The following is a 16,145-nucleotide window of genomic DNA, read 5'->3' as shown; positions in this document are numbered from 1 at the left end:
TTTCCAAAATTAATGCAGCTACATTTTTATTTAAACGAACCTTTGGCAATCTTCCTTGAAAATATTTACAGCACTTGTTACTATTCTGTGTTAGGGATTTATTTAATGAAAGAATAAATCAGGTTTTTGGAAATACCACTATTTATTACAAAACAGAACAAAAATACAAAATCGTCAATTATGTTAACAATTCATTACAAAATGCACTTAAATAATATTATGACAACGCATGTACCATTGTATTGTAGCACCATTATGCATAATAAATTTTATAACAAATTGACTTAACAAAATATTAGTACTATTTATTTTAGTGTTATGTCGTTACATTATGAAAAATAAAACCGAATTAAACATAGTCGATAAAGAATAAAAAAGTATACAAATATAAATTGTACTTAAAAGTAGGAATGCTTCCCTTGCTTTGTAGACAATAATAGTTATAATTATTATGTCTTCACTTAGGTAGTTTACCAACCTCGTACAAATAAGCAGCAAAAAGTTTTATCTGAAACAAAGAGCATTATAGTTTACAAAAATGTATAACAATATTTTTTTTGGTAAAAATTAAATAGTTTTAAAGTAGATTATTACTGCTAAATACTATATGACAAGTTTTGTTCAAACATCTAATCTTTACTACACTGGATTGCGCCCAAAAGGTCAAATTGGCCAACATTAAAAAAATACATGGTGAAGTTAACAGCGACAGCAAACTAAAAATGAAACTATGCCTACACTTGTAATATTTTTACCATCACTAGAAGGTGATTTTACGATATGGTTGCGAGTGCAAAAAGATACTGGAATTACGCACAGTGGAGGCCCAGTTATCCAAGTGATCACGATAGTATTTTAATATAATATTCATATATCTATGTTTGATACATATCATTGTGTATACTATACCCGTTGGCTAATTATGTAACACGATATGAAATTGTTTCTGTTGAAGTTGTGATGCAATATGAAATCATTTCAATTTAAAAAATGCGATCAAGTAAGGGCGAATGACCGCAACATAAATCATTTCTATCGATAAAACACTACTATGAAGTTGCAGCGGAATATTGTTAATCCGACCAATTTAAAAAGTCAGTACATTAGATAGTTTATACCTTTAGAGGGATACATTTTAATTTATTGGGTTGTTACACTAGTTGGTTGATTTGAAACAATTTTTATTGCGTTCAAAAATTACAAAATATACTGCAGCGTTCACTTGTTCTTTTATTTTAATTTTATTAATAGACATTTAATAAAATAAAATAAAGAAAGTCTATTCTATTCTAATGAAAAAATAAGGATAATAATTTTGAATATAAAAGCATATTTTATACAAACTATTTATAATCATTAATAATATTAATCTAACCTACAAATTAAATTTTCTTTTCTGCTATAGATACCTAGGTAAGTACGTAGGTATCCATATAAATTTAAAATGATATGGGCACATCTTTTTAAATTTGTACATAATTGTAAAAACTTTAAACAAATAAATTTATTTACTTTAAACAAATCACAGAGCATCATAAACGTTGTATTCCGTTCACAGAGCACCGTATTCATTGAAATAGTTTTTTAATTATATTAATATCATAATCAACCCTAATTTTATATTAAACATTTACTCTAGTTAATACAACATTCTATGTGATTTGGGACGAAAATAAAATATCGAATTGGCAACACTGATGTCGTGTTGTGAGTCGTGACAATTTTCCCATTTTAATAAATTTAAAACCTTTTCACGACTTTCTACGTAATATTTAATATAATAAAAATATATGTAATACTGAAAATTACCAAAACAAGATAAATAATGCTGCTAATGCTGATATTTTAAAGATTGTAACCAAAAGAAACACCTTCTAAATTGTTTCTCATAATGTAAAAACCGTTTCAATTCCACGCTGTCATTTCGGCAAAATAGCGATTACGTGACGTTGCAACGAGGTTACTAAATCGACATTCGATAGAAATAATTTTTATCGATATGTAAAGTTGCGTTTACGTTGCAATGCTAGTTGACAGCGTCAAATGGCGTCTATATGATCGCATTATTGACAGATGACGTCATTTTCACTACGTTACATACGAAAATCGTTGCGAACGAAGTTACATAATTAGCCCACCGTGGGCTAATTATGTAACACGATATGAAATTGTTTCTGTTGAAGTTGTGATGCGATATGAAATCATTTCAATTTAAAAAATGCGATCAAGTAAGGTCTAATGACCGCAACATAAATCATTTCTATCGATAAAACACTACTATGAAGTTGCAGCGGAATATTGTTAATCCGACCAATTTAAAAAGTCAGTACATTAGATAGCTTATACCTGTAGAGGGATACATTTTAATTTATTGGGTTGTTACACTAGTTGGTTGATTTGAAACAATTTTTATTGCGTTCAAAAATTACAAAATATACTGCAGCGTTCACTTGTTCTTTTATTTTAATTTTATTAATAGACATTTAATAAAATAAAATAAAGAAAGTCTATTCTATTCTAATTAAAAAATAAGGATAATAATTTTGAATATAAAAGCATATTTTATACAAACTATTTATAATCATTAATAATATTAATCTAACCTACAAATTAAATTTTCTTTTCTGCTATAGATACCTAGGTAAGTACGTAGGTATCCATATAAATTTAAAATGATATGGGCACATCTTTTTAAATTTGTACATAATTGTAAAAACTTTAAACAAATAAATTTATTTACTTTAAACAAATCTCAGAGCATCATAAACGTTGTATTCCGTTCACAGAGCACCGTATTCATTGAAATAGTTTTTTAATTATATTAATATCATAATCAACCCTAATTTTATATTAAACATTTACTCTAGTTAATACAACATTCTATGTGATTTGGGACGAAAATAAAATATCGAATTGGCAACACTGATGTCGTGTTGTGAGTCGTGACAATTTTCCCATTTTAATAAATTTAAAACCTTTTCACGACTTTCTACGTAATATTTAATATAATAAAAATATATGTAATACTGAAAATTACCAAAACAAGATAAATAATGCTGCTAATGCTGATATTTTAAAGATTGTAACCAAAAGAAACACCTTCTAAATTGTTTCTCATAATGTAAAAACCGTTTCAATTCCACGCTGTCATTTCGGCAAAATAGCGATTACGTGACGTTGCAACGAGGTTACTAAATCGACATTCGATAGAAATAATTTTTATCGATATGTAAAGTTGCGTTTACGTTGCAATGCTAGTTGACAGCGTCAAATGGCGTCTATATGATCGCATTATTGACAGATGACGTCATTTTCACTACGTTACATACGAAAATCGTTGCGAACGAAGTTACATAATTAGCCCACCGTTGTTCATAATTCATGTATAATTATCCGCAGTCTACTATCGTCATTCAATTTACATGATATAATCAAATCAAGAAGAGAAATCAAATTTCGTGTGTGTGTGAGGGCATAGAATACCCCGACTTACCCCTTCAATGTAATTGCGCACGTTGAGTTTTTCATTCTGCGAGTGCGCCATATCATCGCCGGCACCCATAGGCAGCAACAGTACGTTCCGTCCGCTCGCCTCCTGCAGTGTGATCGTCACGGGAATCGAACCGCCTTCACGTGACATGTCGGGATCAGTCTGCAAAAATAAAAAAGATATACATATAAATAGCAATTCACACAGTCAAACACAACCTAGTCGTAATCTAAGAACTTGTATAAATAATAGTTATAAAAACATAAACATACAGTTGTTTATGCTTTTATAATTATTATTTATAATTAAATAGAAACTTAAATATATAAGTAAACTAGCTGTCCCGGCAAACGTTGTTTTGCCTTAAAATAAATAAAAAAAAATTAGGGTTGGACTACCCCTAAAATTTAGGGGGATGAAAAATAGATGTTGGCCGATTCTCAGACCTACTCAATACGCTCACAAAATTTCATGAGAAACGGTCAAGCCGTTTCGGAGAAGTATGGGAACGAAAACTGTGACACGAGAATTTTATATATAAGATATATACACCTAATTAATAACAGAGAAACAAATAGTATGTTAAAAAGAAACCATAGAAAATTGGATTGACCTTAATTACTGACCTTAATTAATAATAAAAAAAATTTATTGCCATATAACTTTATTGTCATAAAGTTATATGGCAATAATGTTTTTTCAGTTTCTTCATATTGTATTCTCATAATAATTAAATTACTATTACTTTTCCTTAATACCTGCCGCATAGATTAGACGGCCAATTCACAGACTTGTTATTTGGCATGACATACAAAGAAATGTTTAAAAATACACATGAAAATGACCCTTTAGTACCTGATAAATGAGTTTAGTAGCGCGGGCAGCTGCTTGATAATGAGGATGATCAGGATTCTCAGTCCACGGTCGGCCGCTCTGTGCTGTGATTCTCATTTTGTTAGGCGATCCATGTTCAGCCCACTAGAAGAGAGAGAAAATAGTTATATTAGAAAATATCATAATTTTATATAGGTTTCCTGTGGGGACCGCGTGAAAGTCGACCTAACAAGGTAAATTGTTAGCAATGAGGTTAATATGACTAATGTCTTGTAGAATTTCACTGCCTTATCACCTTCTTCAACCGAAATACACAAATCAAGACGCTTGGCGGCTGAAACAGGAAGACCATGTAAGTGGACTTTTTACATAGTCTACCTCAGTATATGTAGATTTACTAAGGTAAATAGAAATACAGTAACAAAAAGATAGAAATGTATAATAAAAAAGTTTGTTGAGAAAATACTAACCTTCTTATTAACATAATCAAACACTAATTTTTCTACCTCCTCTGGTTCTTGATTTGGTACGAGACGAATAGAAAATTTACCAATCACTTTGCCTGGAATTACAGTTTTCGCTCCAGGTTGAAAAGCAGCACCTGAAATTTTTATTTTGAATGTTTTATATTTCAGAAATAAAGTACATATAAAGAAATAAAAAGTATTCCATTTGTTGAGTGTATAGTAAATGTATTTCATTCTATTGTACTTGAAGGATTCTAGACAAGTAACATAGTTTGTTGTTTATATAATAATTCCAGTTTGAATGCTTATAGGAGTTATCTAAATGTAATTCAACGTACGAATCATTTAGTATAATAGCATGCTTTTTATTTCAGCAGGAATTTTTATGTGATCTTTTGTTTACCTTCAATACCGTGCAAGGATAGGCTAGGATATCTCCATCTATGCATCAGCAATTGTTCCTTTACGCCATTATGTGCCAACTTAGGGGCTTCAATTGATTGTCTGCAAGACATATATAATTAAATAAATTATAAATAGTATAAAGATATTTTCGATACAATGTTTTCTTATTAGGTTTATATGACCTGACCTGTATGCCTCAGGATCAAAATCAATATCCGTGTAAAGTGATTTCTCATTTTCGGTTAACGGTGCGACCGATTTATAAATGTCCGTAATTAAAATCTTCCCGTCCTTGTCCACCAATTGACCCATTAAATAAATCAAGTCTGTCATCGCTGTAACAGGCAATAAACACTGTAGTATTCAAGTAATTGTCAGAAACATCTATTGATCAAAATGACTGGCAGCTCTATATATTTATGGAACAATACCTAATATAGATAACCGTGGACAATTTACACAATTAGTTATAGATACACTACTACTTAATAACATTTAGTTTTGTAAATAAATAATCTACATATAAAACACCCACACCAATACAAAGAATCATACACTAGAACACAAATGTTTGTATCCTACGAGAAATCGAAACCAACATCATAGGAAGTAAAGCGGTGTACTAAAGCGCTAAACCACCGAGGATGTCAATAAAAGTGATGTTCTTTATAATTCTTTTCAAAGTCCATTCATGGTCATATCAATGAATCGCGCGGTATATACTTACGTATAGAAACTGTAGATGTTAAGTGTGCAAGGGATTCTTCGCACCCATAATCTACATGATTTTGAATAAATAATGTGAACATTATTATGACAATACTAACATTATTTAATTTCATATAATATTATTATCAGTAAAGCCACCACAATTAACTTCCACTTGAAGTAAACATAGTAAGCCGAACAAATAAGAAAACATACACCAGATAACAAAATTACAATAATAGAGCATATTTAGAAAAAAAAGACTAATACATGTAACAATGAAGCAACGACTTCAAGTTATATTAGATATTTTCGTTGTTAAATTAGATAGCATTCACATAGTTACCGACGATATTTACATTTATTATTTATTCTTGAATTAATAATATCCATGTTTCTTATAATAAAATTAATCAAATCATAACATCCCATAATAGATTTATATATTCCTATAAATTCTAACTTTAATACTGTATAAGCACCAAAAAAAAAAAGCATTTATGCAAGTTTGCAAATACTCGAAAGTATAAGTGATATCCTTTGTAATATACATTTAAATATATTACGACCCCATACCATTGGGATAAGTTTGAGATAAAGGTAAAGTGCGATTCGACAAGGCAAGGGGATTGTTATTAATAGGGAGTAGTAACCCTGTTCATTGCTAGTCATGTACCCTTCCAAGTCGACCTACACGCGCATTATGGTTTCCTGGTAAATAGCCACTATTGACCTGACTTCATCTTCATGCTATAATCATCCACTGGTATCCCGCCAGCGTAAAGTGTTAGAGAAGGCGGGACCGAATATTTTTTTTGTATCGCAGTATATTATTTCATAAACTATGTTCTACAGAGAATATAAAACTGTTAAATTATTTGATCAGCATATTTGATAAGCTAATTAAAGTAATGTTATTTGATATACGAGTATAATATAATACCTTCATGTACTGTGCCGCCATATACACCACTGTGCAAATCCATTTTGGCACATTCCACTTCTAAGAAATAATAGCTTATCCCGCGAAGTCCGTAAGTAATACAAGGCTTAGTTGTTCCCAACCAATAGTTGTCAGATATGCATACATAATCAACGTCTTTAAAGAACCCAGCCGGTTTCAACTGCTCCATTAGGAGAGCGTCGAGTCCTTCAGAACCCGACTCTTCCATACATTCGAAAACAAACTTTAAGTTTACAGGCAACTGTAAAATTAAAATAATAATAGTAAATATTTTATACTAAAGTAGTAACATTGCATTAAATTGCAAATGTATAGGTATGTAGTTGCAATTTGATGCCATTGCATCACTCCCAAGTTATCAGGAAAATGTATGATAATACCGCCCACAATTTGTGTATTAATAACTAACAATAAAGTATCGTTAGACTTATAACTTTTGCAGTTATGTTAGCAAGCGACCTATTTCCATTAAAATATATTTATATTTATTATTTCCTAGCTTTTATGTTAATAGATACAATTAGCTGTGACCATTTATTGCACATCTAAATAGTTCAATAAGCATCTTATTTAATTTCCTACTGATTATTCATGAAATACACTTGATGTTATATATTTGATTTCTAATTACATTAATGTAATTATGAAGAGTGCTTTTCAATTATGCCTGCACTATTGTTAACCTATTATAATTGACATTAAATAATATTTATGCACGGCACTATGGGCCTAGAATTTATTAATGCCGAGGACCCAGAGTACACTTAAAGTAATTATGCCTTTTAGCACCTGCCTATTAATTAAGAATTATATTCCATTGTTTTTAATAATATATAATTACATAATATATCTTCATGACTGTAATCTGAAATAGAGCACTTTGAGGCATTATCAACTGTGTACATTCTGGTGAACATAATACCAACATTTCATTGGATAGGTTAGAATCAAAAGGTGGCAAAACCACAGCCTTCTCTTGAATTTAGATAGTTATGGATGTTTCCATCACCAGAAAGTCAGTTGGAAGTAAAAATTGATACAAATTTATATGGTGTCATGACCTACTCACCTCTTTCTGGACTAAGTAGGAGTAGCTTCAATCATATTAAAAGTCAGCCAAGAAGTTATGAACAAAAATCTGAATTAAGAACTCACCTCCTCACCCACTCCTTTATAGGCATTTATAGCATGAAGCCACCCAATAACGGGCCCTTTGTCATCAGTAGACCCTCGCCCATACAGCTTATTGTCTCTTTCAACTAACTCAAATGGTTCAGAGAGCCACCCATCAGATTTTAAGGCTGGTTGGACATCTAAATGGCCATACACACATATTGTGTTCTTTTTCTTATCCTTGAAATAAATAAATTTTATATTGCAACTTATTATCTCACATTCTTTTAGAACATAATTTATTTAATTAAATAACTTAATTGACAAAATAAAATATAATACATAAGATGGAATTAATGCTAGAAGTATTATTTTCAATACCGCAAATTATAACATTGCAGTAAATTACTTTTGTTATGTCAGAGGCCGATCTATATCTAAGGGCTTTTTCATAAGGTTGGCCACAGTGAGATTAATCAGCCCATGCATATGCACATCTATACAAGGGAATGGGGAATTCCTTGATGCTTGTTTTTGGTCAATGTGTTTTTTTTAGTTGAATAATATAATTAAGTAGGCCGTAAGTACTTTTAGCCCAGGGCAATTCACAATGCGACCCTGCTCAATGTAATACATGTTTTATGTAATTGGAAAAGCATAACTTGACTAGCTAACTTGACTGACCAGGTAACCCACCTGATTGTAAGCTGTAACAGTTGCCCATTATAGGTGACATCACATTATAATGTGACATCTATTATACTATACATGTGTTGCTATTCCATAACCTATAATTTCACTGCCTAATGGCACCCTGCAATGAAATAGTTTACAAATCAAGCTGCTTGGCAGATGAATCTAAATATAATATCTAGTCTCTACACAATTATATAGATTGGCTAGTAAAAAAAAGGGTTTGCCTTTAATTTTAAAAGTATCTGGTCATTTTGGTTGAAAATATATATATATTTTTGTGGACAGATATCTAGCAGACAGAATAAAATATATATAAATTATATAAAAATATCATAGTTGTACTAATGCTTTTCGTACCATGCACTGTACGAAAAGCATTAGTACAACTATGATATTTTTATATAATTTATATATATTTTATTTAATGAAGTTGTGTATGTGTGAAATATATGCTTATAATAATGTACATCTTCTGGAATGATACTGTACCAATATTTGTTGTGTAATTTAGAAGTAAGGCCATAAACAGGCAGACTGAAAATTTTGCTTTATCATTACTATAACTATATAACTTATATATTAATGATTTTTGTCTTTTCCTTCCAAGCTATTTAATTTGGTAGAAAGCTTAAAGCTTTCTTTTTGTTTTATCAAGTTTTTTCTAGCATATGCATGTATAATTTCCTATGATCATCATATATCATAAAATGTCAATTTGGACGTCTCCAATTAGAAATAATTTGAATCTTTTGTAACGATGGCACTATTGAGAATGATTCAGTACTGTTTAACAGACCTACATCATAACAGAAGTGTTTTTCAAAAACTTTGTATCTGAAGTAGTTTATATCAAGGTTTAATGATATCTATAACTTCATATTTCTGATACTAACACTCCCTAGGAATTGAAGAGTTATGATTAAGATTATAGCTGATAAATTTCTTTCAAGTTAGCTTAGTACAATATTTTAGCTATAAACTTGTTAAAAATTTATTTCAATTTTGTTATTTTTGGTATTTACAAAAGTTTGGTACTTTTTACAGCTATAATGACTCATTTTATTGGTCTAGGACATCTAGTAAGTAAAATGTACCAAACTCCTGTAGATATATAAAATAACAAAATTATTTTGGTATATTGGTGTTTTCAGGTCTAGTTTTGGTTAAGTAAATTTGCTCCATGTAAAATTTTTCTGTATATTCTTTGTACAAAATTTTCTATAAGAACAGAAAATAGTGTCTTTTCTAAGATCCCAATGTAGGTGTTACTGGCAGACTTCCGAACGATTTAGAAAAAAATATCTAGGGCATTGTCAAAACAACATGAGATAATAGGTTTCAGTCTACTCCTATACTATTTATTAGTTGACGAAGCATTTTGCAGGCAATTTTATACACCTACTAAGTAACTTTTGAAAAATTATGTTAATTATTTTATTACCTACTTTTATAAACCTAATTTTATAAATCAGAAGAGATTTCTTAAACTGATCATTTTATATGTAATTAATACTAAGTAAGATTTCTTAAATTGTATAATTTTATTAATTTGTAGCTAAGTAGATTCACACAGATTTTCCTGTGTTGCTCTGATGTGGTTCCGAAGACCTAAATTTTTTAAGAATAAAGACAGAAAAAAGTGTACACATATGTGTATAGCGATCGAATTCAAGAGTGAAAGTGAGTGTGGTTATAATGAAATAAAGTATAATAATTGAAATATAATATTACTTACATTTCCTAAAGACCCAATTAATACAGGCGGTAGTTTTACTTCCTTTCCATCTATAGTCTGGAAACCGATATCCCTCAGTTCTGTAGTAGCACCAACTTCCTTCAGTTTGTCTTGCATCCAGTGAACCATACGTACACAGTCTTCCCGGTATTTTACATCACATGACACCGATGGAATTGCAACTGCTTCTTTCAAGAGATTCTTGTAGGAGGCTACATTCTTGTCAACAAATTGAAATATCTTAGGCAGTGTCTTTTCTGCAGCCATTGTTTTAGGTAAATCTAAAGTTGTTGAAATATATTTATTAAATATATCAAAATAATTTATAGTTAGTGATGTTGCTCCAGATCTTGGAAATCTGAAAACATTACAAACTCGTAGCGGTTTTAATAGTAGAGACATTTTTTTTATTTTCTGTTTTGCATTCACTGTTGCCAACTCGATGTCTAGATTTGAGCTAAGTCTATTTGTAAAAGGGTTATATTAATACAATAATTTGAAATTCCCCCGGCCCAGTCCCAACATATTATTATGTTAAGAAAGATTTAAATGTCAAATAAAACAGTTCCTTTGCAAAAAAAGCTTACTATAAAATTGAAGAATTCGTTAACGATAATAATGTTTTTATAGAAAAACTTTAAATCCATAGCACTGACAATATTATCTGATTACATTAATAATGAGTGCGTAGCGACTTCTATGTTGATTATCGCATGCCTCTTACTTGTTATACTGTAATTATTTATATAAAAAAAACATCTATTAAAAAAGAGCAACACACAAGTTTCTTGCTTATTCTTCTTGTGATGAATCTGCATTCCGAATGAGTGGTAGAATCAAAATATGACTATTCAAAAGTGCTTGTAATGAGTTTATTTGAATAAAGATTATTTCTATTTCTATTTCATAATAAAAAGTTAAATTTATTTTTACTATAACTTATTACTAATGTTTTAGTTTAGTATCATATACATAAGACATAAATTTACTACTCTCGTAAGTAAATATGCCAGACGTTAGGTTATAAAAAAACCTGAATTGTACAGTACTAGACTAAAATAAATATAATATGAATTTCCGTATATTATCTTTAAAAAAGTTACAGTTTAAGTATATATAGCACATATAGAAACTTCGGTTTCACGTTTGCAAATTATTTTCGGCTCAAAGGATTTTTATAGTGGTAGTAAGCAAGTAGTATATACTTATTTTATTATTCTATAGACCAATAAAATTTAATATTATTCAAGGATATGAATAAGAACAATTTTTAGACAAGGTATGGATTTATACAATGTGACAATATCGAAGGTATACGACGAGATTAAAATAAAAACTTAATTTTGCTATAAAAGCAATAATCTGCCATATCTGGTCACACTGATTTGACATGTCATGTCACTTCAGTTGTCACACCGCTAGATCTGTAAAACCCGTACATATTAGTTCTTAATGCGTACTCGTTACTATAGTTACTATTAACCAAAATTAACTATCTCAGTAGTTACTTATGATACAACTGACGTCGCGCCATTAGAACCATGAAACCTAGTAAATGTTTGGTTTTTTTTTATATACAAGTGTATGTTTACTTCGTAGTATTGTATTCCTGTTCAATAAGTCTGTGTGCAAATAATCAGTATTCGATGGCTATCAGTATAGTGGCGTTATTCTGACCTACTACGAGTTACTCCAGTATTATGTTGACACAGTATTTATCAGGTACTACGTAGAACTATAAAAGTAATGACTAATAAAGTATAATATCACACGTACTAGTTACTAAGCTACGTAGTACCGTCCATCCCCCAGCTAGCCTTTGTTACCATACTCTAAAAACGCCTATATATATGCCGTTGACAAAATTCTAGCAACCGTTTTTGACTTCGTGTTCAAAAACGTGACATGACCCATGCATAATCTCCTTTTTCGTACTTGCTGTACAATATGTACAATAACAGTACAGAATGTACAATAAAAATAATACTGGACAAAATATACAGAGCCATCTAGTCCCAAACTAAGCGAGTTATTGGTACTAGACAACTGATATATATAATTAAATACATGATTTTTGTTTACGTATAGGTACATAATACACGTAGGTACTTCTGATCAGAATCACAGTCTGTTTTTTAATCCCGTAGAATAAATAGACAGGTCTAAATGGCAAATTTTAAAATAATGATACCAGCTATAGTTTTGTAGTACCACAGATAATATAATATTACATACAGATACCCCATCCCATACAAGAAAATGGTTCCTTCCTAACTCGGGCTATTCTTCGGGCTATTTTATTTCGCCGCCGTAGGCGCTAGATGTCGCTATATCTGAAGCAGTTCGGATTACTAGTGGGTGATTAGTAATAAAGCATGAAAATAGATGGCAGAGAATTCGGTCTACATGACATCTGTTTTGCAAAGATACGTACATAATAGATATATAACTGTATCGAACTCCTGATTGGGTACAATCGAAAATTCTATGTAGGTATAATATTGTTCGCTGACAGTCTACAGACACGGCTAATGTACCTATGTATCTATGTACTATGTTACAGTTACTTTTTTACATTAGGCATGTGTGGCTTTTTTTCTCCCGACGAAGATATGTCGTAACGCGTCTGCACTAAAATCGGGCTATCGGTTAAGGAGCAATAGCTCCTTAACGAATAGCCCGATTTTAATACGGTTTTTTTTATTTAAATTGTTATGTGATAGTGATAGATTTTAGCTATAATCAATTGATGTGCATATGGGTACCTTATATAATTTTCAGTGTATAATTATTTCTCAATATGTAGTTAATTATGGTAAACTGGCAATTTGTAAAACTGAAAATAATATCTGCAAACCATCAATCTGTTATATGTAGGTTCTTTCAGGGATACTACATCGGTGCTAATGACATGTAGGTTATTTTGATGTTATACCTATTTGTAGAACCTTCGATATCTACAAACTACGCATTTACTGCTAGTTTTTTGGTATTCATGTAAGTTGTTATTCAGTTGAAATTAAGCTGCGAAATTACAGGATATTTGGTCATAACATCTATGTTCTCCGGAATGATAACGTATGCGGGATATAGCGGGCACGACATGATGACGTAATGCTGTTTAATAATATACATATGTGTATGTATGTACGTCGGATAGCGTCGTGGTTGGATGGATCGTCAGCTTATTTACCATTTCAGTTAATAATAGTAGGTAGTAACTTTTGACAATATGGATGAAGGAGGGTAACGGTGATGATGATGAGATCAATAATGACTGTTGACGATAGTGACGATGGTATTTATTTATGACCACCATAAAATTCATCATTGGCAGTATTCTCAACATTATCATCATTGTTCATCATGATGATTGAGATCAAATTAATTAATTGATTAAAAAAGTAGCAAGTATTAGGTAGGTACTAAGTCCTTATATGACTTAAATACAAGGTTCTGGGATACTCTGATATACTACAGTCTCTAGATTTTGTTTCTTATTAGTATTCCACGACCAAAGTCTATAGACAGGGAAATATAGATTTACACAAAGTTTTTTGATGTAAATGGGAATTATTATACACATTGCATTAAAAAATATATATGATTACCATCTAATACAAAATCATTATGTAGTAAATAATTCCTGACATTTTAAATCGAATGAGATGAAACTAACATTGCATGAACACAACACTTGAAGATCATAACATTTTTATTTCAGGTAATAAAACACTTTTTAATAATTTATTAATCACAGAATAAACAATTGTTAATAATTTACAATAATATTTCTTTCACTGCTTGTCTGTTATACCACTAAAACTTCAAACACTTCTGTTTTTTTTATATTATATTCCAAATAAATCAATATCAAGACATAATATTTCATCAAAATCATTTCATAATTAATTCCTGGTACACAAAATATTCCTGGATTTGTTGATGAAGCAATATAAAATCATGAGCTTAAATCATAAACTTATTTGTAGTCGGTTACACATAATATAATTACTTGGAATTTCTTCTCATCACTAGTCCGTTGCTTTCTTACTTATTTAATTATATTATTAATTGCATTGTGATTAATAATTTACAGATTTTTCTTCTGCTTTTTTCTCTTATTTTTACTTGCATTATTATTTTATACAGTAAAATGTTCATATATATATATATATATATTTCTTATTCTTTTGAACTCCTGTTCTTTACAGTAAAAATGTTATTTATCTTCATCTGAATGACTAGGAGATTTAGAATATCATCTCTTATTTGTTTAAACTTTGTTCAGTATTAAGTTGTTGATGTCAGGAAAATCTGAAAACAATATCATATACCATGTTACATTTTCATGAACTTACATGAATGAATTTACATGAAAGTAACTAAACTGTAACCTTATTAGCACAATAAACATATTATTCATACATCATATTCATTCAGTTCTAATAAAATATAAAAATAATACTACTGTTTAGTACTTTATTTTGATTAATAATTTTCAGTATTTTCTCAATCAATCAAAAATTATAAAATCAATGTTAGTTTTTTGAAGTTACATTCATAACAATAATAAAAACATAATAATACCACATTAAAGCGGTCACCAAGTACCTATGTTTATTATATTTTAATATGAAAGATACACACGCATACATATGCAAGTTTTTAACAACTTACATATAGTTATACCTGGTATGAGATAATCCTCAAAGACACGATAGTTTACTAAATATTTTTAGTAGTCCTTAGACACATTTAAATTATTGAGTTTGACAAAAAAATAAGAAGTTCAATGAACTCTGAACAGGAACAATTCAAAAGTTGAAGTACCTACTTAACTTAAATGATGAAAAAAGAGAAAAAATCCAATGCTAGTGAAAATATGTTTTAAGCATTTGACTTAAAGTCGTTTATCCTATTCTTTTATTCCTATATTTTATATTTTTAACATTTCATGTATGTTGCCAGTACTCGTCATTTCGATATAATAAAAAAATATGGACCAACCTACGATTTAAAATCGATATTTTTATTTGTGATGAAATCTAATAATATAAATTATGAATAACCTACCCTCGAATGGAGATATTAAAAAACTAATTATCATGAATAGTAGGTACTAGGATCAGTAATATATAGTATTATGAATGATTATCGTTTCAAAACCTTGTACAATTTAGTAAGGTTGAAAATATCCTTCTACAAAAGCAAAATTCGAGTATTTGTAAAGTTTCTTATGAGTATTTTAAAAAATTCGAGGATCCTCATATTTAGCTATCAATGTCAGTAATTTAGATACCATATAACACTTGTTTATTGAGGTTTCATAAAGGTATAGCTGACCTTATATACTCTATACCACATTCAATTCTCATTCATTAAATTACAATAAGTAGGTATTTATTTTTTTTAATAGAAGAACTATGTCACTAATGTCATTAATTGCTATAATTACCAGGGTGACCGCGTGGAGGTTGATATAATAGAGTACACTTATATCAGATCAATCTAATTAATATTTCCCTCTTCAAGTTTCGAAGTTATGAGCGAACAGATAAATATATAGTACTTGCATACCTGTCAAAATCTCTCTATTTTACCGTCGTCGAGTAAAAATTATGCATTGCAATTCGTTCCAAATAAGAGTATAATACAAAATGATGAAATTTTACTGTTTGCAAAGACTAATTAAAGCACCATCGAATAATGCGTTGTAATATCCTGTTATCG

The 16,145-nt window shown here is 29.9% G+C and overlaps 1 protein-coding gene across 1 annotated transcript; it reads right to left on the bottom strand.

The window, feature by feature from the left end:
* Window positions 1-118: 118 nt before the first annotated feature.
* Window positions 119-10,823, bottom strand: LOC131844432 (cytosolic non-specific dipeptidase). The gene is made up of 9 exons (XM_059193322.1): window positions 10,413-10,823; window positions 8,024-8,221; window positions 6,848-7,109; window positions 5,384-5,531; window positions 5,195-5,295; window positions 4,795-4,925; window positions 4,346-4,468; window positions 3,494-3,652; window positions 119-508 (listed from the first exon to the last, which is right to left on the bottom strand). The coding sequence occupies exons 1-9, from the start codon at window positions 10,812-10,814 to the stop codon at window positions 458-460; spliced, it is 1,575 nt and encodes a 524-aa protein (XP_059049305.1). The 5' UTR covers window positions 10,815-10,823; the 3' UTR covers window positions 119-457.
* Between the last annotated feature and the right edge of the window lie 5,322 nt (window positions 10,824-16,145).

Source organism: Achroia grisella, unplaced genomic scaffold (genome assembly GCF_030625045.1).
Source record: "Achroia grisella isolate CSIRO2021 unplaced genomic scaffold, CSIRO_AGI_Agris_v1 utg402, whole genome shotgun sequence".
In the NCBI taxonomy this organism is placed as follows: Eukaryota; Metazoa; Arthropoda; class Insecta; order Lepidoptera; family Pyralidae; genus Achroia; species Achroia grisella.
This window is presented reverse-complemented; position numbering and strand designations above follow the sequence as displayed.

Bases quoted from the DNA above. Each gene is read 5' to 3' on its own strand.
- LOC131844432 (XM_059193322.1), bottom strand. From the start codon at position 10,814: ATGTCTCTACTATTAAAACCGCTACGAGTTTGTAATGTTTTCAGATTT. The intron at 8,222-10,412 runs GTAAGTAATATT...ATTTATTTCAAG, and splicing joins TAATTGGGTCTTTAGGAAAT to GATAAGAAAAAGAACACAAT. The intron at 3,653-4,345 runs GTACTAAAGGGT...TTATTTTTGCAG, and splicing joins CTACTAAACTCATTTATCAG to ACTGATCCCGACATGTCACG.